The sequence below is a fragment of the Ambystoma mexicanum genome, chromosome 1q (genome assembly GCF_040938575.1).
Source record: "Ambystoma mexicanum isolate Mex_15411 chromosome 1q, UKY_AmexF1_1, whole genome shotgun sequence".
Lineage (NCBI taxonomy): Eukaryota > Metazoa > Chordata > Amphibia > Caudata > Ambystomatidae > Ambystoma > Ambystoma mexicanum.
In genome coordinates this window covers 28,209,397-28,232,672 of record NC_090922.1, presented here as the reverse complement: position 1 = coordinate 28,232,672, position 23,276 = coordinate 28,209,397, and the positions used below count along the sequence as shown (strand labels likewise).

The following is a 23,276-nucleotide window of genomic DNA, read 5'->3' as shown; positions in this document are numbered from 1 at the left end:
CGGGCCCATTAATGGCCATTTTTTTTTGTTTTTTGGGACAGTGTGTTGCCTTGTGTGGCTCCCGTGGGCATACGCTGCATTGTGGCTGAGCACATGCAGGCTTGTCATGGATTTGGTTCAGATGCTTGGGTTTTTGTCACACACACCCCTCCTGCTTCCCGTTTCCATGGGCTTGCAAAGGGTGTGCCCAAGTGACATTGACGTATATGGTGACATTGGACTCCCATGAGCTGTGTGGGCAGTCTGTAGTCAATACTGTGTATACATTCATAGTGCATATTGTTGTTGTATTGTACACTGCATGGTGTATTGATATGTGCCTCTGCATCCATCTCATCCTCCATATTTGCAGGTCCATTCCTCATGTCTTCACAATGCGGTCCACCTTGGAACTGGAGTCCATGTTGTAAGCAGTGCACCTACACTCTTGCGTGGCGCTAACACTGTATACTTGGAAGTGTTCGGAGGGCGGTCATCATCAGGTGGTGAGGCTAGCTAATTTTTAAGTCTGTAATGTCATGTTTAAGGTAAGTTGGAGGTTGTGTAGGTGATTGGTATTCTTGGTAAGTATTTGGTAATGTGGGTTGTAGGTCCTGCATTACTGTGAGCATTTCATGTGTGGACATGTTTCCATTAGGGACACTGTAGCTGGTGACACTTGGGGCATGTTGTGGGGATTAATTTCTTTCCTCTCACATTGCATGACATGCCATGGTGTGTTGTGTGGCCGTGCCGGGGAGGGGGTGGGTGACATGGCACTGTTTTCATGTAGTATTTTGCGAGTGGGTATTCATTTCTGCAGCATGGAAGTGTCTTTTCATGACACTGCATTGGTGGTGTTTGTGTAGGTAGGGATGCACACATTGTGACACTTCCACATGAACAATCTCAGACTGCTATGGTTCTGACAGTTGACAGTCCCTTTGTTCGTCTTAATTGTCAGGTCGAGTCATCATTGCTTATCAGATGGTATGTGCTAGGCCTGTGTGCACTCCACTGGGGTGTGATTTCTATGTGAAGTAATTAGCCACCAGCTGCATACAGGCTGCCTCACCCCGTGCCCTCATCCCTCCCATGCGCAGCGGCCGTGCATGTGGTTGGGGATGTGGGGGCACCACCATGTCCACAGCCAGGCCACGGCGTGTTGCAACATTGTGCAGGACACATGCTGCCACTATGATCCTGCACACTACTGGGGGCGCATATAACAGCTGCCCGCCAGAACGGTCAAGGGAGCGAAAGCGTGACTTGAGCACCCCGAATGTGCGCTCCACTATGCCCCGGGTTGCAATATGGGTTGTGTTGTATCTTACCTCTGGAGGCGTGATGGGGTTCCGAATTGGCGTCATCATGTGGGTGCTCAGAGGGTAGGCACTGTCCCCTGGTGAGGAGGTGATGGGTATCCTTAGTGGGGTAGTGACATAACTCTGCATCTGACATGCATGCATGTGCAGTGGCATTCATTCTCACCAAGCAGCCATGTATCGCCATGCCGCCCAGCTTCTAGGTCCCGGCTTAGGGTAGACATTCGGTAAATGAAGCTGTCGTGGGTGGACTCTGGATAGTTGGCATATACTGAGGTGATGATTGCCTTAGCATTACATACTACCTGCACGTTGATGGAATGCCAGTGCTTGCGGTTCCTATAGATGTGCTCAGATGCCCTGGGGGGACGTAGTGCCGCATGGGTGCAGTCAATGGCACCTAGCACTTTTGGGAATTGTGCCACACCGTAGAAATCGAGGGTGGCAGCCTGCCTTTCTGCAGGTGTCCCGGGCAGGTATATGTACCTACGGACTGATGGGCGTGCAGTGATGATGTTCAAGACCTGGTGTAGGCAGCGTGACTGCGTGGCCTGTGACACCCCACCCACTATGGCACTTGTCCGCAGAAATGATCCTGTGGCCAAGAAGTGCAGTACATTGAGGACCTTCTCCAGGGGGCTGAGTGCTTGGGAGCACAGGGTGGGTGATGTGAGGTCATCCTCCCACTCACTGACCAGGTCCAGTATTATGTGTGGGGGAAACCTGTACCTCCCATACACCTGGTCATCAGGCATCCCAAAAAGGCTGGTTATGGGAGTGAAAATTCGGGCCCTCACTATCCTCCTCCTCCTCCTTTGGTAACCCACGGCCACTGCTGCTAGGAATGGTATATTCATCCTGGCGTATGAGCTTGTTTGTTGTTTGCGCGCACTTTTATGCTGCGCGGGTCGACGTACGCCTGCTTCATGCTGGCGTACGTGTCTCAGGATTGGACCATTTATTTTTCGGCACATCGTAGGCGAACGTGTGAATCTTCCCGCCCACCCCAGGAATACACGTAGCACGCTCTCCCAGGCCTAGTCGCGGGTAAATATTCCCGCCCACCCCTGGAATACATGTACCCCACTCTCACAGGCCCAGTCGCGTGTGGAAGTTCACGCGCACCCCGTAGTACACGTACCCAGGCCAATCGCGTGTAGGACTTCCCGCACACCCCGAAGTACACGTGCCCAGGCCAATCGCGTGTGGAAGTTCACGCGCACCCCGAAGTACACGTACCCAGGCTAATCGCATGTGGGAATTCCCGCGCACCCCGTAATACACGTACCCAGGCCAATCGCGTGTGGAACTTCCCGCGCACCCCGAAGTACACCTACCCAGGGCAATCGCGTGTGGGACTTCCCGCGCACCCCGAAGTACACGTACCCAGGCCAATCGCGTGTGGAACTTCCCGCGCACCCCGAAGTACACGTACCCAGGCAAATCGCACGGCTGGGGAGTGGGGGTGCAGGGGGACATGTGTGGGAGCCTGGTGGAGGCTGCCCCTGGTGGCTGGGGGGTGGGGGTGGTGGTAGACATGGGTGGGGGCCTGGTGGAGGCTGCCCCTGCACTGCTGGGGGGTGGGGGTGATGGGAGACATGAGTGGGGGCCTGGTGGTGGCTGCCCCTGCACTGCTGGGGGGTGGGGGTGGTGGTAGACATGAGTGGGGGCCTGGTGGAGGCTGCCCCTGCACTGCTGGGGGGTGGGGGTGATAGGGGACATGTGTGGGAGCCTGGTGGAGGCTGCCCCTGGTGGCTGGGGGGTGGGGGTGGTGGTAGACATGGGTGGGGGCCTGGTGGAGGCTGCCCCTGCACTGCTGGGGGGTGGGGGTGATAGGGGACATGAGTGGGGGCCTGGTGGAGGCTGCCCCTGGTGGCTGGGGGTGGTGGTAGACATGCGTGGGGGCCTGGTGGAGGCTGCCCCTGGTGGCTGGGAGGTGGGGGTGCAGGGGGACATGTGTGGGAGCCTGGTGGAGGCTGCCCCTGCACTGCTGGGGGGTGGGGGTGGTGGTAGACATGAGTGGGGGCCTGGTGGAGGCTGCCCCTGCACCACTGGGGGGTGGGGCTGATGGGAGACATGAGTGGGGGCCTGGTGGAGGCTGCCCCTGCACTGCTGGGGGGTGGGGGTGATAGGGGACATGAGTGGGGGCCTGGTGGAGGCTGCCCCTGGTGGCTGGGGGGTGGGGGTGCAGGGGGACATGTGTGGGAGCCTGGTGGAGGCTGCCCCTGGTGGCTGGGGGTTGGGGGTGGTGGTAGACATGTGTGGGGGCCTGGTGGAGGCTGCCCCTGCACTGCTGGGGGGTGGGGGTGTTGGGAGACATGAGTGGGGGCCTGGTGGACGCTGCCCCTGCACTTCTGGGGGATGGGGGTGGTGGTAGACATGAGTGGGGGCCTGGTGGAGGCTGCCCCTGCACTGCTGGGGGGTGGGGGTGATAGGGGACATGAGTGGGGGCCTGGTGGAGGCTGCCCTTGGTGGCTGGGGGGTGGGGGGGAAGGGAGACATGTGTTGGTGATCAGTAGTGCAAGGTGACATGTGGGTTGGCTGGTGGGCATGGCCATGGTGGATGGGTTGCCTGTGGGACATGAGCAGGGGTGCAGGGTAGTACCCTGTGGTTTGGGCTGCCTGCAGGGGCCGTGGAGGGTGTAGAGGGAACACCTGGGAGGACCCACATGGCCAAATCACGTGTAGCATTCCCCGGCACCACTGAAATACACGTACCCTGCTGAAATCGCGTGTGAATCTTCCCGCGCACCTCGGAATACACGTACCCAGGCCAATCACGTGTGGAACTTCCCGCGCACCCCCACCTACCCAGGCCAATCGCGTGTGGAACTTCCCGCGCACCCCGAAGTACACGTACCCAGGCCAATCGCGTGTGGGACTTCCCACGCACCCCCACCTACCCAGGCTAATCGCGTCTGGAACTTCCCGCGCACCCCGTAGTACACGTACCCAGGCCAATCACGTGTGGAACTTCCCGCGCACCCAGGAACACGCGCACACGCTATTTTTCACACAGCGGGTGTCCGTGTTTGTCGGTGCCCCTTTGCACCTCATTTGTCCTAGAGGGCCACTGTATGGCCCATTCATCATGGCTGTATATGGGTGCTTTTTGTTAGCGCACATTTTGGCGCACATTTTTTTAAGTCGCAGGGGCGCTACCGCCTGCTTTCTTGTGGCGTACTTGTTTGGCCCTGTGCGCGTCTTTGACCGTGCGCTGGTTTGCCCTATTCGATTCCATGAATACGGGTTGTAGGCGAGCGTGTGGGCGTTCCGCGCACTTGCCTCCTGTACTTCCCCCGTGACGCCCATATTTTCAGGCGTTGTTCCCCATTCCGAGTGTTCCGCCCTGTGTTCCGCCTACTTTTGTGATGTGCGCCGCGCTATGTGCGATTTCGCAGTGGCCGTGGCGCACGCTGTTGGAAGACCTGTGTGCTAGCGTGCGCGGCGCACATTTTTAGCGCACATCCAATGTTTTTCTCGCGCACGGACTTCCATGAATTGCTGTGCGCTGGTTTCCCTGCGATTTTCGCACTTGCACTGCGATTTTCGCACTTTTCCTGCGATTCGCACGTTTTGGCACCTCTGCGCGGGAATTTTTGGCGCACATTATTTCCATGAATCGACCCCTGAGTTTCTGGTTAAACTAAACCCTTTTGAAACTGGAACCCGCATTTGAAACAATAAATGCAAAACAAAATAACTGAACGGAATACCTATAAAATCGGAGAACGGATGAAAGACACATTTGAAACACTCTCCCGATGATCCCTTTTTGAATGGATTATAAAGGGTGAAACACGTGTAGAGAAACTTTAAACTATCCTGTAACAACAAAAATTAACGAACACATTTATGCAAAACTGAAAGTGTGGGAACAAATGCTTTGGCGCTCACAACTGAAAGACAATTTAATTTAAGTTGTCGCAAGTGGATATGCATAAGCACTCATGAACCCAAATATCCTATCTTTGGCAATTAAGATATAGATGCAAAACCACAGCTGACAACCTACTTTAATAACTAGAAGCCACAAATTCTAAAAGAAGAATTTGCCCAAAGACTGAAGTCCGCTTATAATTGCCAATTTTGTGTCTACATAGTATTCAGGCACTAAGTGCATTTTTGTGGTTACCCAAAACAATTGCTACTTTGCGGATGGGGCAACTAACATTTAAACACTATGTTCCTGGCCATTACGCTAAGAATATCCAATTATGCAAATTACTTTGGGATGTGAGTGCGCAATCATACTTTATACATACATATTTTATTCACTCAATTCGTTGACCAGATTATGCATATTTGAGCACATGTGTAGATTGTAACTTTTTCCAGGTGTAAATCTGATTTACTGCTGCAAAATATTTTTTATTAGATCCCATTGGATCCACTAACCACTTCCTTCAACCCTCTCCCAACCGCACAATTAGCAAAGAGAACAGCCTGCAATGCATAGTGCAGTAACGTAATACAAAAGCACAATTTATAAAACAATGGGCCTCATTACGAGTATGGAGGTGTTAGGGAAAAAGCCTGGTAATGCATGAACTACATATTTTACTGCACCTCCACATTAACACATTTGTCAGGTGTTGGAGGAAAAAGCTTCAGCACCTGGCTGGAAGATTTTCTGAGAGAAAAATTGAGCATTTACGGCATGCGAAATGACCGTTCTTGGTAAATGCTCCCAACCCGACTGCAAATCAGACCTAGATGGCAAGCCCACTACTTGTAATGTGGCCGAATTACAGCTAAAACAAGCTTGTGGCAGCGATAAATGAGTTTGGCAGTACTCCGGAGGACCAATATCTCCAAAATACTTGAATGCACTGATTAGCTTCACGAATGTATCTGCTTGTTGCTCTCCTCACTACCATTGTCAAGAGGCAGCCATTAACTATGAATAATCAATTACCAGAGTGTGCTTTGTGACCCATCTTAGACTTGCTGACTGTTTTCCTTCCTTCCTAGAGAGGCGTGGATAATGAAGGTCTTCTACTTCCTGCTGGTCTTAGTGCCAATTACCTGGAGTGCTGCTAACGGTAGGAACTTTCAATAAAACTGACTTTTAGTTGCACAGTTAAAATCTCAAATTCAAATCCGATAGCTCCAAATCGTTGCATTGTTTTGCCAGAAAATTCCTCAAAACCTTTTCAAAACGTAACAAAGATTAGTTTGAGCAAGTTAGATGTGTTGCTAGTTAAAATGTCAGGCAAAAAATGAAAGTAAAGATGACGTTATTTTCAGAAATGTTGAGTGACATTTCTCAAGCTTCACGGGTTGTTTTGGCAATTGAACCAGGAAGGCATTGGGCCTGATTCTTTTTATAATGGCACAATCCCAGTGAAAAACCTAAGTAGGTGCTTGTGGGCAAACCCGTTCCAGTCCCATATGGTGGATTAGTGAGTGGGAGGTGGGGCTTCTGAAGACAATGGTGGCTACAATAGGACTACATTACAACTATCTAACCAGTGTTTGTCCTGAAATGGGCTGGAGGGTGGCCTTGAGCGCATTGTTAAATACTCGTTTTCTTAATGCAGCTTTGATCTGCTGTGGAATGAATGCCTTTGATGAGATCAGAATATTTTTTGGGTCACAAATAGTTCTGCTGTTTATTGCAGATCTTGGTGAAACCAGACATTTGATGTCAAAATCTATTGCTTTTAGATGTGCAAGAATGCATGGGCTCTATTTGTAAGAAGGTTGGCACTGTAGAACTGGTTGCCAAGTGGAGTCCTGCAGAGGGGGAACCGAAATATGGCGACCTCCTTCCCACAAAGAGTTTATTGCGCAGCTGCAAAGAGATCATGGACAAAGACAATACCTCAGAAGGTGAGATAATAATTCTACAAAGTTAGAATATGTTTCCCTACAATCCCTCTACTCAATATTTCCCATAAGGTTGTTTTCTATGAGAAAAGATATGTTCTGACTCCACTTCCACTGTTTGGATGAAGTTTCAGATATTGGGGAGATGGAAAAAATCTGAGAAAATGAATTTGTCAATGTGCTCTCTATGGGGAAGAATTGAGGGGGGGGGGGTAAATGTCTGCACGCACTTTAGAAGCCCATAAGGAAAACAATATTTCTGAAATGTTACTTTAATTAAGATTATTATAGCACCAACTTTCACAATGAAAGGGTCTTTTGGAGATCGCTCTGCGAAACTGAATCAGTAATAAGTAATCCGAGGACTGGTCTGAAATATCCGAGTGACTTGTACAATTGCAGAAATTACTGATTTCCTTGATTTCTCAATTATGTGTCAGACTCTTCAAAGGGATGGAATTTGGTTATGAAAGTTTATATATAAATCTGCAACCTGTGGGTAGTATATTTTATTAAAGCAACAAAGTGGGTATACAGTTAATATCTAATATAGAGCACTTAATGAATACAAATGTATTTTCAAATGTAATACCCGGAAAGTGAGGTAAACACAAAATGTTCAGACATGCAGGAATTCTACTTGGAATACAGACTTCTTTTTTTTTTTTTACTTTTATTTATTGGCGAACGTTAGCAGCAAAAACACATTTCAAGCATCGACTGTTACATACACAGGTATATAGATCATGTACAACTATGAATAATATTTACAGGCGTGTTGGCTTAGCGCATGCTAGTCTACTGACTTTAGGGCTCAGTGTGGTCGTGTATGAATAGCGTTTCAGGGGATTCCGGTTCTTCGTCACTTTGTCTGTTGAGATAGCTACAGAATGCAGTGTAGACATTTTTCGGGCGAGAGTGTGTGGGGAGGGAGTTAATGTATTCCTCTTCGCAGGTCTGAGTCCAGGTGAGTGCGTTCAGCCACATTTCAAGTGTAGGAGGGGAGGGGCACTTCCAGCACTGTAGTATACATTTCTTAGCCACCATACTGCTTACATTAAAAAACGTAGCCCTTTTCTTTGCCCCATCCCCGCTCCATATCCCAAACAACACTGCAATCGGATCCGGATCAATTGCAGTTGCCACAATTTCAGAGAGAATCCCCTATGAACTCGCCCCAGAATGTACTAATTGCATTCCCGAGCTCTTCACTCATCCGCCTCCAACTCCCTCAGGGTCAGTCGCTTCTCCAAGCAACGAGTTGGTGGTAGATCTCTCTCTTCGGCAGGGGCCTCCCTCTGGAACAGCCTTCCTGCCTGCCTGAAACTTGAGGAGAACCATCTCCGATTCCGGAAGCACCTCAAAACCTTCCTCTTTGCTTCTGCTTTCTCTCTTCCTCTCCCCTGCTGATTCCTGGCTGAAACTGCACTGGTTACATGGCCTCCCTCTCTGCTCACAGGCCTGGCCCTGCCAGTTGCTCAACTGCACTGCCTCCCTGGCTACCCCGCACTTGGAGACTGTTTCTGTATTCCTACAGTCCCCCTACCTGCACTTATGCCTGCACTTACCTTGCACTTGCCACTAGCTGGCCGTCTATTTATTCTTATCCTTCTATCCCATGTACTGCACGTTCCCCTCCCCCTGCACCCTCGCACTTTTCCCTTTCCCCCTTCCCATGCACTTGCGTGATCTGAATGACACCTGGCCTAGTAGGATCGTTATCTGTCTTCCCCTGTTCCCCCTCCCTTGCCACGTTGCGCCTTGAAACACTTGTGTATAGATGCGTTATAAATGCCATATCATATCATATGATTACATGACCAAAACATGTGTATATGGTCGCCGCTTTCAAAGTGGCATCTAGGGCAAGCGCGTGTCTGGCTCCGGTCAAACTTAGTCAGTTTATGCGGGCTGTAATATAGTCTGTTTAGCAATTTGTATTGCATACAGCAAAGCCTGAAGTTAAGTGAGACCCTGCGCGTATGTGAGCACATTTTTCTCCACGTCCTGTCCGTGATCTCGAGGTCAAGCTCTACCGCCCCTTCATCACGTCCTCTAGGGGGTTGGTCAGGAGAGTTAGCTAGCAGTATTTTGTACAGGGAGGAGACTACACTGCGGCTATTACTAGAATTGGCTATATATTGTATTTCGGGTGTATCTGGGGGCTCGTCCGGGTATAATGGCCGCATATCACGGGCTGCAGCCCGTAGTCTATAGTACTGCAACATCTTCAATGCTGCCCCAGAGTGGCCAGGGCACCATGTCTGTGGAGTGATAAACTTCCCCTCGGGAAATAGATCTGTCAGTGCCTGGTATCCCAATTCTAACCAGTGCTGGGAAAGGAGTTTCCCGTGTGTAGACACGAGCCCCTGGAAACCCCCACATAGGGAGCCATTTATAATAAGGCCGTGATTCGGACCACTCATGGAACAGCCGGGTCCATGCCATCAATGTGGTCGAGACGGGGTCAGATGGAGCGTCGGCCTCGTACTTGCGGTGGAGAAGGATGCAACATTATGTTCACTTCGGCCGCTGCTAGTCTTTCAAGTTTAACATGGGGGGAGCGGATGGGTTCTTGTACCAGTATGTGGCGTATTGGTCTTGAGCTGCAACCCAGTAGAGGGTCAGATCGGGGGCAATGAAGCCTCCTCTCTCATATGGTAGAGTCATGTGTTGCCATTTTCTGCGGATCGCGCCAGCGTGCCATAAGAATTGTGCACAAAGTTTGTGTAGATTGTTGAAATATTGGTTCGCTGGCCAGACTGGGACATTAGCGAACACATAGAGAATTTTATGGACCAGTATCATCTTGTTCAGCGAGAGCTTACCCGCCAATGAGACAGAATGCCATCTCCCTATCTTTGACTCAACGTAATGTAGCGTCGTAGTATAATTATCTGACAGCAGAGTCGATTTGGATAGCGATATTTGGACACCCAGATACCTGATACCACCCGAGGAGCAGTGGAGAGGGTATTCACATGTCGGCTTCTGGGTTACGCTCATGAGCGGAAATATTTCAGATTTAGAGTAATTGATGGTGAAGCTGGAAAAGGTGCCTATCATCGTTAAATCCTGTATAATGGGGTCGAGATGAGTAGTCGGGGACCTTACGAATAGCAAAACGTCATCTGCATATAGTGATATTATCTCAGGGGTATCCTTTAGGCGTATGCCTGTACGTAAGTGCCGTGCCCTGACATAATCTGCCATTGGCTCGATGGCCAAAGCAAAAAGGTTTGGGCTGAAGGGGCAGCCCTGACAGGTACCTCTTAGCAGTGCAAATGATGAAGAGGTTAGTGAATTGATCAGGACTCTAGCTGTGGGGTTTGTGTACAATAATTTCATGTAAGATATCATGTTTGGTCCTACCCCCATTTTCTCTAGAACTGCCCTCATATACTGCCAGGAGACCATCTCAAAGGCCTTTTGGGCATCGAGTGTGACCGCCACAGAATCTGCTTTTTGGTCACTCCTGGACAAAACGTAGAAGAGTTGTCTGCTATTAAGGGCCGTTGAGCGTACAGGAACAAAGCCACTCTGGTCTTCATGGACTAAGTGCGGCATGATCGGGAGGAACCTATTAGCTATTATCTTGGCAAAGATCTTAGTATCGATATTCATAAGCGATAGAGGCCTGTAGGACCCACATTCGTCGCTGGGCTTGCCGGGCTTGAGAAGAGCAGTTATAATTGCTTCTCGTAGAGATGGGGGAAGAGTGGATTCACAAAGAGATTCAAATCAGACTTCCAACATCATTGGCGCTAGAAGCGCCACATGCTCCTGGTAAAACTCTGAAGGGAGTCCATCGGGGCCAGGGGTCTTACCTCTTGGGAGATCTGTGATGGCCCTAACAATCTCGTCTAGCGTGAATGGGGTACCGAGTTGGTCCCTGGTGGATTTAGAAATGTACGTCATGGGGATCTGATCGAGGAGTTTGCATACGTCTTGTAAGCTGTGTTCATGATGTGGCGTATACAGGTCGATATAACATTTTGAGAAAATGTCAAGTATTTGTTGGTCTGACCATTGTTGAACGCCTTGTTTATCTCTAATGCATTAAATCTGGGTTCTTCCCCCCTTCACCCAAACCAGTCCGGCCATTGTCCTCCCACGTCTATCACCCTCACCATATTTCCTTGCTGCTTGTGGGTGAGTGAAGTATCGTATTTCCCTCAGGGCATGTGATTCAAACGCATCAAGTACCTCAATTATCTGTGCCAGTTTCGTGGGAGTAGAGGCGGTTGCGCATTCTCGCTCCAGTCCTTAAGCTTAGACTTGGAGCGGTGTAAATGATTTCTTATGGCCTTCAGTATTCCCGCTTCCCTGGAGATGGACATACCCCTTATGTAGACTTTGAATGCCTCCCAGCGAACCCTGATAGTGGTGTCATGTTGTGTATTACATTCAAAGAAGGTCTTTATATCAGAACGATCTCTGCCCTGAACACTATGTCCTGTAGTGACTCTGATTTGAAGCACCAGGCCAAGCGGGCAGGCGAAGTGGGCCCCAGCTCTACTAGCACCGTTACTGGGGCATGGTCAGAAAGCATGTGGGTAAGTATCTGAGTATCTGCGACCTTGCCCATTAGACCACCTGTTAGAAGAAACAGGTCGATCCTGGATGAACTATCATGCACAGATGAGTAATAGGTATATTTCCGCTCTTGAGGGTGGAGGGTCCTCCAGACGTCCTGTATGCCAAGCAACAGCATGTGTGTTTGTAATCTACGAGCGGCCCGGGAAATGGCCCTGGGCGATACTCCTGTCCTATCAAGGTCATTGTCCAATATTAAGTTCATGCCCACCCCCCCAGATGATTGGAACCCCAATGTAACCCATAAGAAGGGAAACCACCTTGTTGAAGAATTCAAGGGTATCAACATTGGGGCCATATGTATTCACAAGTAGGCACTCCCCATTCGATATTACACAATGCAAGACGATGTATCTGCCATCAAGGTCTATATGGCTCTTTTTCAAAACAACTTTAATAGATTTGTGAATTAACGTCAAGACTCCCCTGGATTGCATTGAATACATTGCGTAAAACCTATTAGGTCCACAGGACGGCGCTAAGCATGATGCCAGGCGACCCATGGCGTGGGTCTCCTGTAATAGGAGTACCTTCACCCCATGTCTCTGAGCGTAAGCTATGACTTTACGGGCCTTAATGAAATTACTTATCCCACGGACATTCCTTGACATTAGCCAAATAGGCATGGTGTTACTTTAGGGAACATCCCAGCAATGTTGCCTCTATGCATAGAAAAATACATAACCAGTAGTTTCAACTTACTCGCTCTCCATGTATAATGCCACGTCACCTCTGCCCTTTTTGGTGTAACATTCCTCAACATCTCCACCCCCCACCCTCACTGCCCTGACCCAGCCAGCATTGTGAACTTCCCCCTTCAGACTCTTTGGTAGTGAGCCTCCCCCAACTCGGCTCATGTACGTCACAGGCCCAACAGGGGCTTGAGTATAACAAAACCATCAGAGTAACTATTGCAGCCGCAAAGGGGTACGCCGCTGCCGCGTTACCAACATTCGCCTGAGACATCGAATAACCCACTTCATGTTGTGTGTTCAGGCGGTAATATTCACTCTGGGGCAATGAACATCATAGCTATAGACATCGAGTGTGTCACTCACTCCTGTAGCTCGGTAACACCACTGAAGCATGGGACAGGTGAGTGGCACATGTACGCCCCAACCAGTAACCCATGAGTGTAGGGAGTGCTAGGGACTGCCATAAGACCTCGCAGTGTGGGCAGCCACTTTCCAATTAACCCTGCTGTGTCTAATTTAAGAGGCAGATGATAACTGTTTGGGGTACTAACAACACATGGACAGGAGGATAAAGGAACTCAGTGGAAGGTCTCATTTGTAGGTAAGGGATGGTATCACCTCTCAGTCATTTTCCATCAATTCGTCCATGGGGTTTTCCAACAGGATGTGTGCCTCTATGAATTTCACCACTTAATCCGGAGCTGTGAAAAAGTAAAGCTTGTTCCTGAAGGTGAACTTTAGATGTGCAGGGAATAGTATTGCATATGCGACGTTCCTTTCTCTGAGCATTTTCTTTACTCCTGTGAATTGTCGCCTTTCCTTTTGCACTCCAGTAGAAAAGTCTGGGAACATTCTGATGACTTGAGAGGCCAACCTGAGTTCCCCGCTCTCCTGCGCCAGGCGGAGTAGGAGATCTCTGTCCCTCTAGCTTAAGATATTTGCATGGGGCTAGTGCGAAGTAGGGAGACAGCTCAGGATTGTCCAGTAGGTCCTTAAGAAGATTTTCCGTCGCAAGTTCCATGCGTCCCTTGAGGGCATTCTCAGGAACCCCGACGATGCGAAGATTGTTTCTGCGCGATCTAGACTCCAGGTCGTCGCATTTTGTTTTGATGAATTTCATATTGAGGGTGAGGTTAGCCACTGTTTCCTGCAGTGCTTGTATACCATCCTCGTTTGCTCTGATCCTGGTTTCAGCCTCGGTGATCCTGGTGCCCTGCTGATCGAGTTTGGATTTAAGTGATGCTACATTCGCGTTTATGTCATCAAGCTTTTCGTGAAAAAATGCAAAGTTTTTGGCCATGGATTCCAAAATGGTGGTCAAGTCAGAAAGCAGGCGGCCATTGGCGTATCTGCATCCTCCTGGGCAGGCGGGAACTGACCCCGATCAGACCTAGGTGTTGCCTTAGCAAATGTATCCATTGCGCCAACCTTCTTGGATCTTCGGGATTTGTTGGACATTATACAGGTAGGTGAATCTTCTCCCCAGAGCAGCCGAATGGTGTTTGAGCGTGCTGTTGTTCCACACAGACGTGATGCTCACGTAGTATCTAGGGCCTGAAAAGTGCAGCTGATTCAGTGGCAATGGTGGGAGCTCAAATACAGCACAGGAGGCACTCGTCTGTCCCCAGCCGGCCCCTAAAGCAGTTAAGCAGCGGGGAGGGTGTGGAAAACTCCTCAAGAATGTCCCAGTTGTGGTCAGGGGGTCCAAAGGGCGGTGGATCAAAAGCCCGGCCGTGGGGGAAGAGCGTCGGGTTACACATCACCCTCACAACGGATGCGTGCCTCGTTCTTCTGGCTGCCGGGATTGGTGGCAGGAGGCCGTTTGAGTGGCAAGGTGGTCCAACAGGGCCACAGGCTAAGAGAGGTTTGTCTATCCAGTGTGGGTCCAAATGTCAGGTGTGGTCAGAACTGTTGTATACACCAGATAGCGGGCAGCAGCTCAGGAGAGTAGGTGGGTTCTGAGTCTAGAAGGCTCTGTCAGGTCGCTAGTGGGTCATGGGCCCGCCTGCCTACTGCCCTGATATATGCCCGGGGGTCACTGGCTGTGGAGCCACGCACAGTGGACGGTATCTATGGGAAGGCCCCGGTGGTGGTGAAGGAGGAGGTGCTGGCGGAGGTAGCCGCAGGGTGTGTAGCGCATGGACAGCTCCCAATAGTAGCGCGGTTCAGGCGAGGTGGGTTGCGGCAGGAAGGCAATAGAGGTCCTCCGGGCCGTTGATGTGATTGGCGATGTTTGTTTCCCCCTGGGCGGTGATCTATGTTGAAGGCCGAGTGTTTCGGCTGCTGCAGTTGGATGGAACTAGCTTAATCAAGGGCGTGCAGCGAGTTAACAGCGTCACCAGAAAGCAGGAACCTTAAGTGCCAGCCGGAGAGTGCCCCAGGTGCACAGCTGCATCACCAATGGCCCAGCGTTCTCCCCAACAACTCAGGACTAGTGCCAGATCAGTGTCACTTCCGAGTGGTGCACTTACTAGTTGTGTTATGGAGTGCCGTTGTATCCACTATCTCGGGTCTGGCGACGGGCACTCTACACCCAGCTTGCAATGGTGTTGTGATCTGAAGCATTCTATGCCCCGCCAGGCCTCCGGTGAGAGGGATGCACGGCCGAATCCAAGGCTCCGTAGTAGGTAGGGGGCGGGGGTCCCAGGGCAGCAATGTTTGATCCACAGCGGGAGCAGTGATGGTCTCTGGCGGCTGGGGTCCGGATCCGCCCCTCCTCAGGCACCACAGGAGCCCAGTAAGGCCCTCCCCAGCCCGCCAGGTCCCACAGGGAAACATTGTCCGCTCCCAGCATGTGTCTGGGATGGGCGAGCCAGAGGGAGGTCAGGGCGGGCAAGCAGGCGCGCCTCCGCGGCCCGCTAGCAAGTCAAGTTTGGGGGCACATTCAGCTGCAGTGTGGCTGTCCGAGACCCCAGTACACCAAGTCTCGCAGGGGGCGCACCCCCACCAGGGGCCCTGTAGGGGCGCTCGCCACCCAGGTGGTAGGGTCAAAGAAAGACAGGGGCCCCCAAGGCTCGGCTGCAGGCACAGGGGCACAGTGACAGGTGCTGCCCCCAGGATAGCTCCAGGTGCCGAGTCGTTCACACAGATTGGCGGTCGCTGTAGCCAATGGCTCCCAGGGCGGCCGCCGGCCATTCGATGCTGCGCACAGCAGTCTCAGCAGGATCTCCGCCCAGGTGTGTTCAATCAGCCCAGGACTCAGGCCGAGGGCACCTCACCCCTTCAGCATCATCTGGTCCGCTTAAGGAGCCATGAAAAACCGCCATTTCAGGGATGTTTTTGTTGGTGTAACGCAGAGCTGTAAAGCTAAGCAGCCATCTTTGGGCTGCTCAACAGCGCCCCCGGAATACAGACTTCTAAGTAACAATGATAATACAAAATTCTGGAGAATAATTAATGCTTACCAGAAGCACTGTCCTGGGGAGTTGTTGAATCCGATAAGTGAGAATAATTGGAAAATCCATCTGGAAAGTGTGTATTGTATTGCACCTACATCTGTAATCCATTCTGCAGCAAGCGCTTAGAACACTTTTGCTATTGAAAACAGAATTAGGTCCATTATGGCCTTAAGTGCTTCAGACGGTCCACACGGCTGTCAAAACTAGTGGGGGAATGAGCGATGTCGACACTCTCCCCCGAACCACAGAAGCCGAATGAAGTCGACTCTCCACCCGTGGTTGGCACAGGTATCTGATTATAACTTGCAGAATACCACGTGGCAGCCAGTAGGGGGAAGAGGGTTAGGGAGAGGTGGTGGACGGGGAAGGGAGTATAGGAACACCGGAAAGAGGGTAAGGAAAGTCCTAGTGTGGATAGGTTAGGGGAAGCAACAGGAACAAAACCCTACTCTATCTAGTATCTTTACTAGCATATCATAAAACGAATACCTCTTAATACAGGTCTTAATGTACTGGTTCCTGAACACACAGTTATATTGTACCCCTTGATACAGGCACACACATGGCATGAACTACATTTAAGCAACATGTACATGGGACTAGTTCCCACCATGAAGAAACCATAACACATCGCCCTTAGGGCAAGCTGTTTGCACAGTTACACAACATAGAAACAAAACAGTGATCAACACATAGAACAACACAACCATGGTACATAGTGTGTCTTTCCCAGTAATTCGGTTGAATGCACTGAAAAACACTGTGCTACAAGAAGGTTTTACTATACTCTAAACGCATGCACTGTAAGCAAAGCAGAATAAGATTCCAGAGTTCCTAGATCTGCGTATTGGGACTTGCTCAGCGCCCTCTGAGCCATATGAACCACAGAATGCGTGAAAATGCCCATCAACATGCATATTACACCATGAAACAATTGCAAACAGTAGCGTTTTAAATAAAGAAACCAATGCAGCACTTATCTGTCGTCCGGGATGCTCGTAAGCCTTCCCGGACGTAATCTGTTATGGCTCGTAGAAGCAGCGTGAGTCTGTGTTCCTCGCTGCAAACGGAACGTGTTGAATTTCCAGCAGACCGCGTACCCGACGAGAACGTTTCCAGCATGAACGGCATGGAGCAGCGGTCTCTTAGTCCTCCAGCATGGCTTCGCCTCAAGATGCAAAATAAGCCACACCTGCCGTGCACCGTTGGCTGTTGATAAGATGCCCTAATGAGTGTCAGCTGGCCACACACGCGCACGGCATGAACTACAAATTGCCCTAGGAATGCTGGGCAATGCAGTTCATGCACAGCAATACCGTCTCCTGATGCCCTTTCTCCTCCATCCCAAAGTCCTAACATTACCTCCTCTCTCAGGGCCCTTTCCAGGACCTGGTTTACCTGGGTGTTGCTGATGAAATTGTTTGTCCAATCTAGGAGCATGCACTCCCACTGCCGGCTCCCAAGAACAATCCTCCGGTCCATAACCCTTCCAGTGAATCAAGTACCACAAATGATTCTTTCTCTTCTTCACATCCAGAATATGTTGCACTTCATATTCTTCTTGGCCTTTTGTCATGATCGCTGGAGGCCATCTGGTAATCGTTCCCGGAGCTGCAGGTTTAAGTAAAGATACATGGAACACTGGATGTATCGGTAGAGATTTAGGTAAATGCAATTTCATGGCAGTTGTAGATATACATTTACTAATCACATAGGGCCCAATGAACTGAGGTGTACATTTTCGTGCCCCAACCAAAGACAAATTCTGAGTAGATAACAAAACTCTGTCCCCCACTTTATATGTAGGACCTTCCTGTCGATGTTTATCTGCTTGATTCTTGTAATGTCTTTTGGCTCTCTCCAGATTTTCTTCTGTCTTCTGCCTAATCCCTAGAAGCAACTGTTTGCGCTCCTGCAATACTGGTATACTTTCTATCTCTGGCAGGTGCTCTGGTATCATATTTTGTTCTTGTCCATACAAACATTCATGAGGGGCCATCCCCAAGGACGTATGATAAGTATTATTATAGGTAAATTCAGCCAACCATAAAACGTGCACCCATGACTCCCTGCCATCACCTAAGTAACCTCTTAAATATTGCTCAAGTGTTTGATTCGCTCTTTCAGTCTGTCCATCAGTTTGGGGGTGATAGCTAGTGGACAAGGCACAATTGATTCCTAGCATTTGACAAAAGGCACGCCAAAATCTGGAGGTAAATTGTGAGCCCCTGTCCGAAACAATGCTCTTTGGCAACCCATGTAATCTCACCACATGTTGCAAGAATACCTCAGCCAACTTGCCTGTCCCAGGTATCCCCTCACAGGGAATAAAATGTGCCTGTTTGGACAGAAAATCCACCACAACCAAAATGGTGTCACATTGCCTATCTGGCGGCAAATCCGTAATAAAATCCATGGAAATATGCATCCATGCTTTTTCAGGAGTTGGTAATGGTTGCAATAACCCTCATTTCCTAACATGCTCTGCCTTGTTGCATGCACAATTCTCACATGAGTCTACATATTTTTCCATATCTTGTCTTAAAGTAGGCCACCAGAAATATTTCTCCAACATCATATACATTTTCCTCCTACCTGCGTGACCTGCTAAAGGAGATTTGTGACACCAAAACAAAGCCTTCTCTTGTAACTCTTTAGTTGGGAGATATAACTGCTTTTTATGATAGAGCAACCCATGCCGTATGGACCGGGCCGGATGACTACTTTGCCACTCTAACAATTGCCGTGGTGTGAAAGCTCTTTTGACTTGTTCAATAACCTGGGTAGTAATAGCTCCAACAATTTTATCTGGCGAGATAATGGGCTTAACTTCGCTTTTTACATTATCCATATTTTGTTGCCTGGACAGAGCATCGGCCTCCCCATTCTTGCTGCCCGGCCAAAAAGTTACAACAAAGTCAAACTCATTAAAGTTTTGTGACCATCTTAATTGTCTAGGACTCAGAGTATGAGCCGTTGTAAGGTATTGCAAGTTCTTATGATCCGTTACCACTATTACCTGGTGCCTGGCTCCTACTAAGTAATGTCTCCATTCCAAGAATCCGGATCTTATGGCCAACAACTCTTTATCAGTTATGGAGTAATTATGTTCACACCCTGACAACTTCCTGGAATGAAACGCTACAGGATGCCATACTCCCTGCTCATCTCTTTGGGACAAAATTGCCCCTATCGCCACATTACTGGCATCAGTCTCAACATGAAAAGCCCTCTCTGTATTTGGATGCTGTAACACAAGAGCAGTAGTAAAGGCTATCTCATTTCTTGAAAGGCTTTCTCTACCTCCTCACTCCAACTAAACTTCACTGCTTTCTTTAATAAGTGCGTGATTGGCGTGACAATCCTAGAGAAATTACTAATAAATCGCCTATAAAAATTGGCAAACCCCAAAAATGACTGAACATCCTTTACACATTGGGGAGAAGGCCAATCTCTAACAGCTTGCACTTTTTTAGGGTCCATCACAATTCCTGTATCTGTCAATATAAAGCCCAAAAACTCCACCTGAGTTACATGAAAAGAACATTTCTCCAATTTTACACATAAGTGATAATCCTGTAGTCTTTTCAACACCTTTTGTACATGTCTTACATGTTGTTCAGGAGATTCCGAATAAATTAAAATGTCATCAATGTACACAATAACAAAAGTATCAATACATTCATGCAATACTTCTTGCATAAAAAAATGAAAAGCTGCCGGTGCATTACATAAACCAAAAGGCATCACAAGATATTGAAATAAACCAAACTTAGTTCTGAACGCTGTTTTCCATTCATCCCCCTCCTTGGCCCGTATTAAAAGGTAAGCTCCCCTTAATCCAACTTGGTATACATTTTGGCCGCCCTTACTTGGTCTAACAGCACTGAAATCAAGCGTAATGGAAAACGATTCTTTCTAGTCACTTTGTTTAATGCCCGATAGTCAATGCAAGTGCGTAGGGTGCCTTCTTTCTTAGGAACAAAAAATAAAGGGGACGATACAGGTGATGTAGAATGTCTGATAAAGCCTTTTGCCAACATCTCGTCCAGATATTCTCTTAAATGCTGATTTTCCTTTTCTGTAAGCGCATAGATTCTACTACATGGCAGTTTGGCTCCCTCTTCGAGCTCAATTACACAATCATATGGTCTATGCAGAGGTAATTGCTCTGCAATCCTCTTGCCAAACACTCCACTAAATTCCACATACTGTGAGCGAATTTCTTCTGTTACTGCTCCTACCAAATGCTCTTCCGACCTCGTTTCTGTTAACAATTCTACGGGTCCTCCTTGCTGAAAAATGTGTGCCTGACACCTCTCTTCATTAAACCACACTGTCTTTTTTTCCCAGTCAATGCTGGGGTTATGTAGAACTAGCCAAGGCATGCCCAAAATGAATCCAAATTGAGGTGCTGCTATTAAATCAAATACTATTTCCTCTTTTTGACCGTGTCCACAGATCATGTTCAATTTTTCTGTTTGCTTTCGAATGGGCCCTGACACCAATGTAGAACCATCCACGGATTGAACTCCTTCCACTTTCACCTTGTCCAACAGCGGTAATCCTAACTGTTTTGCCAACGCAATGTCCACAAAATTACCAGTGGCTCCTGAATCTACCATGGCCAAAACCTCCTGTTTAGTTAATGCAAAACATAATGTCAGCAATATGTATAAGTGAGACGTTTTACTTCCCACTGTGTTTGCCGCCCATTTGGGGAACCTTATATCTATCAGGCCTGGCGCCTGTGTTCCCCTTACGGCCGGCCCAGCTCTTTTCCTGCCTCCTTCGTACTTTTTCCCCCACCAACACTTTTCTGAGGTGTATTAGGGCATGTTCGTATAAATTGTCCTGCCTGTCCGCAATAAAGTCACAACTTATTAGCCTTCCTCATTTCCTTCTCTGCGGCAGACAATGGTTCGGCACTCCCAATTTGCATTGGGTCTCCTTCACTTGCTCTTCGTCCTCTACTCCTATCTAAACGCACGAACGGCCCTGCTTCTGGTCTTTTCTTATCTCCTCTCCTCTCATTCATACGATGATCTAAACGTAACGCTAAATCAATCATGGCCGTGCATGTTCCTGGTTGCGGCTCTACTTGAGCAATTGCATTCTTCAATTCCTCCCATAATCCCTGGTAGAACAACACTGTTTGTTTAGCCCAGCGTTCTCCCCAACAACTCAGGACTAGTGCCAGATCAGTGTCACTTCCGAGTGGTGCACTTACTAGTTGTGTTATGGAGTGCTGTTGTATCCACTATCTCGGGTCTGGCGACGGGCACTCTACAACCAGCTTGCAATGGTGTTGTGATCTGAAGCATTCTATGCCCCGCCAGGCCTCCGGTGAGAGGGATGCACGGCCGAATCCAAGGCTCCGTAGTAGGTAGGGGGCGGGGTCCCAGGGCAGCAATGTTTGATCCACAGCGGGAGCAGTGATGGTCTCTGGCCGCTGGGGTCCGGATCCGCCCCTCCTCAGGCACCACAGGAGCCCAGTAAGGCCCTCCCCAGCCCGCCAGGTCCCACAGGGAAACATTGTCCGCTCCCAGCATGTGTCTGGGATGGGCGAGCCAGAGGGAGGTCAGGGCGGGCAAGCAGGCGCGCCTCCGCGGCCCGCTAGCAAGTCAAGTTTGGGGGCACATTCAGCTGCAGTGTGGCTGTCCGAGACCCCAGTACACCAAGTCTCGCAGGGGGCGCACCCCCACCAGGGGCCCTGTAGGGGCGCTCGCCACCCAGGTGGTAGGGTCAAAGAAAGACAGGGGCCCCCAAGGCTCGGCTGCAGGCACAGGGGCACAGTGACAGGTGCTGCCCCCAGGATAGCTCCAGGTGCCGAGTCGTTCACACAGATTGGCGGCCGCTGTAGCCAATGGCTCCCAGGGCGGCCGCCGGCCATTCGATGCTGCGCACAGCAGTCTCAGCAGGATCTCCGCCCAGGTGTGTTCAATCAGCCCAGGACTCAGGCCGAGGGCACCTCACCCCTTCAGCATCATCTGGTCCGCTTAAGGAGCCATGAAAAACCGCCATTTCAGGGATGTTTTTGTTGGTGTAACGCAGAGCTGTAAAGCTAAGCAGCCATCTTTGGGCTGCTCAACAGCGCCCCCGGAATACAGACTTCTAAGTAACAATGATAATACAAAATTCTGGAGAATAATTAATGCTTACCAGAAGCACTGTCCTGGGGAGTTGTTGGATCCGATAAGTGAGAATAATTGGAAAATCCATCTGGAAAGTGTGTATTGTATTGCACCTACATCTGTAATCCATTCTGCAGCAAGCGCTTAGAACACTTTTGCTATTGAAAACAGAATTAGGTCCATTATGGCCTTAAGTGCTTCAGACGGTCCACACGGCTGTCAAAACTAGTGGGGTAATGAGCGATGTCGACACTCTCCCCCGAACCACAGAAGCCGAATGAAGTCGACCCTCCACCCGTGGTTGGCACAGGTATCTGATTATAACTTGCAGAATACCACGTGGCAGCCAGTAGGGGGAAGAGGGTTAGGGAGAGGTGGTGGACGGGGAAGGGAGTATAGGAACACCGGAAAGAGGGTAAGGAAAGTCCTAGTGTGGATAGGTTAGGGGAAGCAACAGGAACAAAACCCTACTCTATCTAGTATCTTTACTAGCATATCATAAAACTAATACCTCTTAATACAGGTCTTAATGTACTGGTTCCTGAACACACAGTTATATTGTACCCCTTGATACAGGCACACACATGGCATGAACTACATTTAAGCAACATGTACATGGGACTAGTTCCCACCATGAAGAAACCATAACACATCGCCCTTAGGGCAAGCTGTTTGCACAGTTACACAACATAGAAACAAAACAGTGATCAACACATAGAACAACACAACCATGGTACATAGTGTGTCTTTCCCAGTAATTCGGTTGAATGCACTGAAAAACACTGTGCTACAAGAAGGTTTTACTATACTCTAAACGCATGCACTGTAAGCAAAGCAGAATAAGATTCCAGAGTTCCTAGATCTGCGTATTGGGACTTGCTCAGCGCCCTCTGAGCCATATGAACCATAGAATGCGTGAAAATGCCCATCAACATGCATATTACACCATGAAACAATTGCAAACAGTAGCGTTTTAAATAAAGAAACCAATGCAGCACTTATCTGTCGTCCGGGAAGCTCGTAAGCCTTCCCGGACGTAATCTGTTATGGCTCGTAGAAGCAGCGTGAGTCTGTGTTCCTCGCTGCAAACGGAACGTGTTGAATTTCCAGCAGACCGCGTACCCGACGAGAACGTTTCCAGCATGAACGGCATGGAGCAGCGGTCTCTTAGTCCTCCTGCATGGCTTCGCCTCAAGATGCAAAATAAGCCACACCTGCCGTGCACCGTTGGCTGTTGATAAGATGCCCTAATGAGTGTCAGCTGGCCACACACGCGCACGGCATGAACTACAAATTGCCCTAGGAATGCTGGGCAAT

The 23,276-nt window shown here is 49.4% G+C and overlaps 1 protein-coding gene across 1 annotated transcript in view; it reads left to right on the top strand.

Annotated features, from left to right (window-relative positions):
* The window catches only part of LOC138520953 (intelectin-1-like), a 480,959-nt gene that overhangs the window by 34,612 nt on the left and 423,071 nt on the right, over window positions 1–23,276 (top strand). The window contains exons 2-3 of the mRNA XM_069633410.1: window positions 6,279–6,349; window positions 6,975–7,139. Of these exons, the coding sequence (XP_069489511.1) occupies window positions 6,292–6,349; window positions 6,975–7,139 (223 nt within the window). The 5' untranslated portion in view covers window positions 6,279–6,291. The remainder of the gene's footprint in view (window positions 1–6,278; window positions 6,350–6,974; window positions 7,140–23,276) is intronic.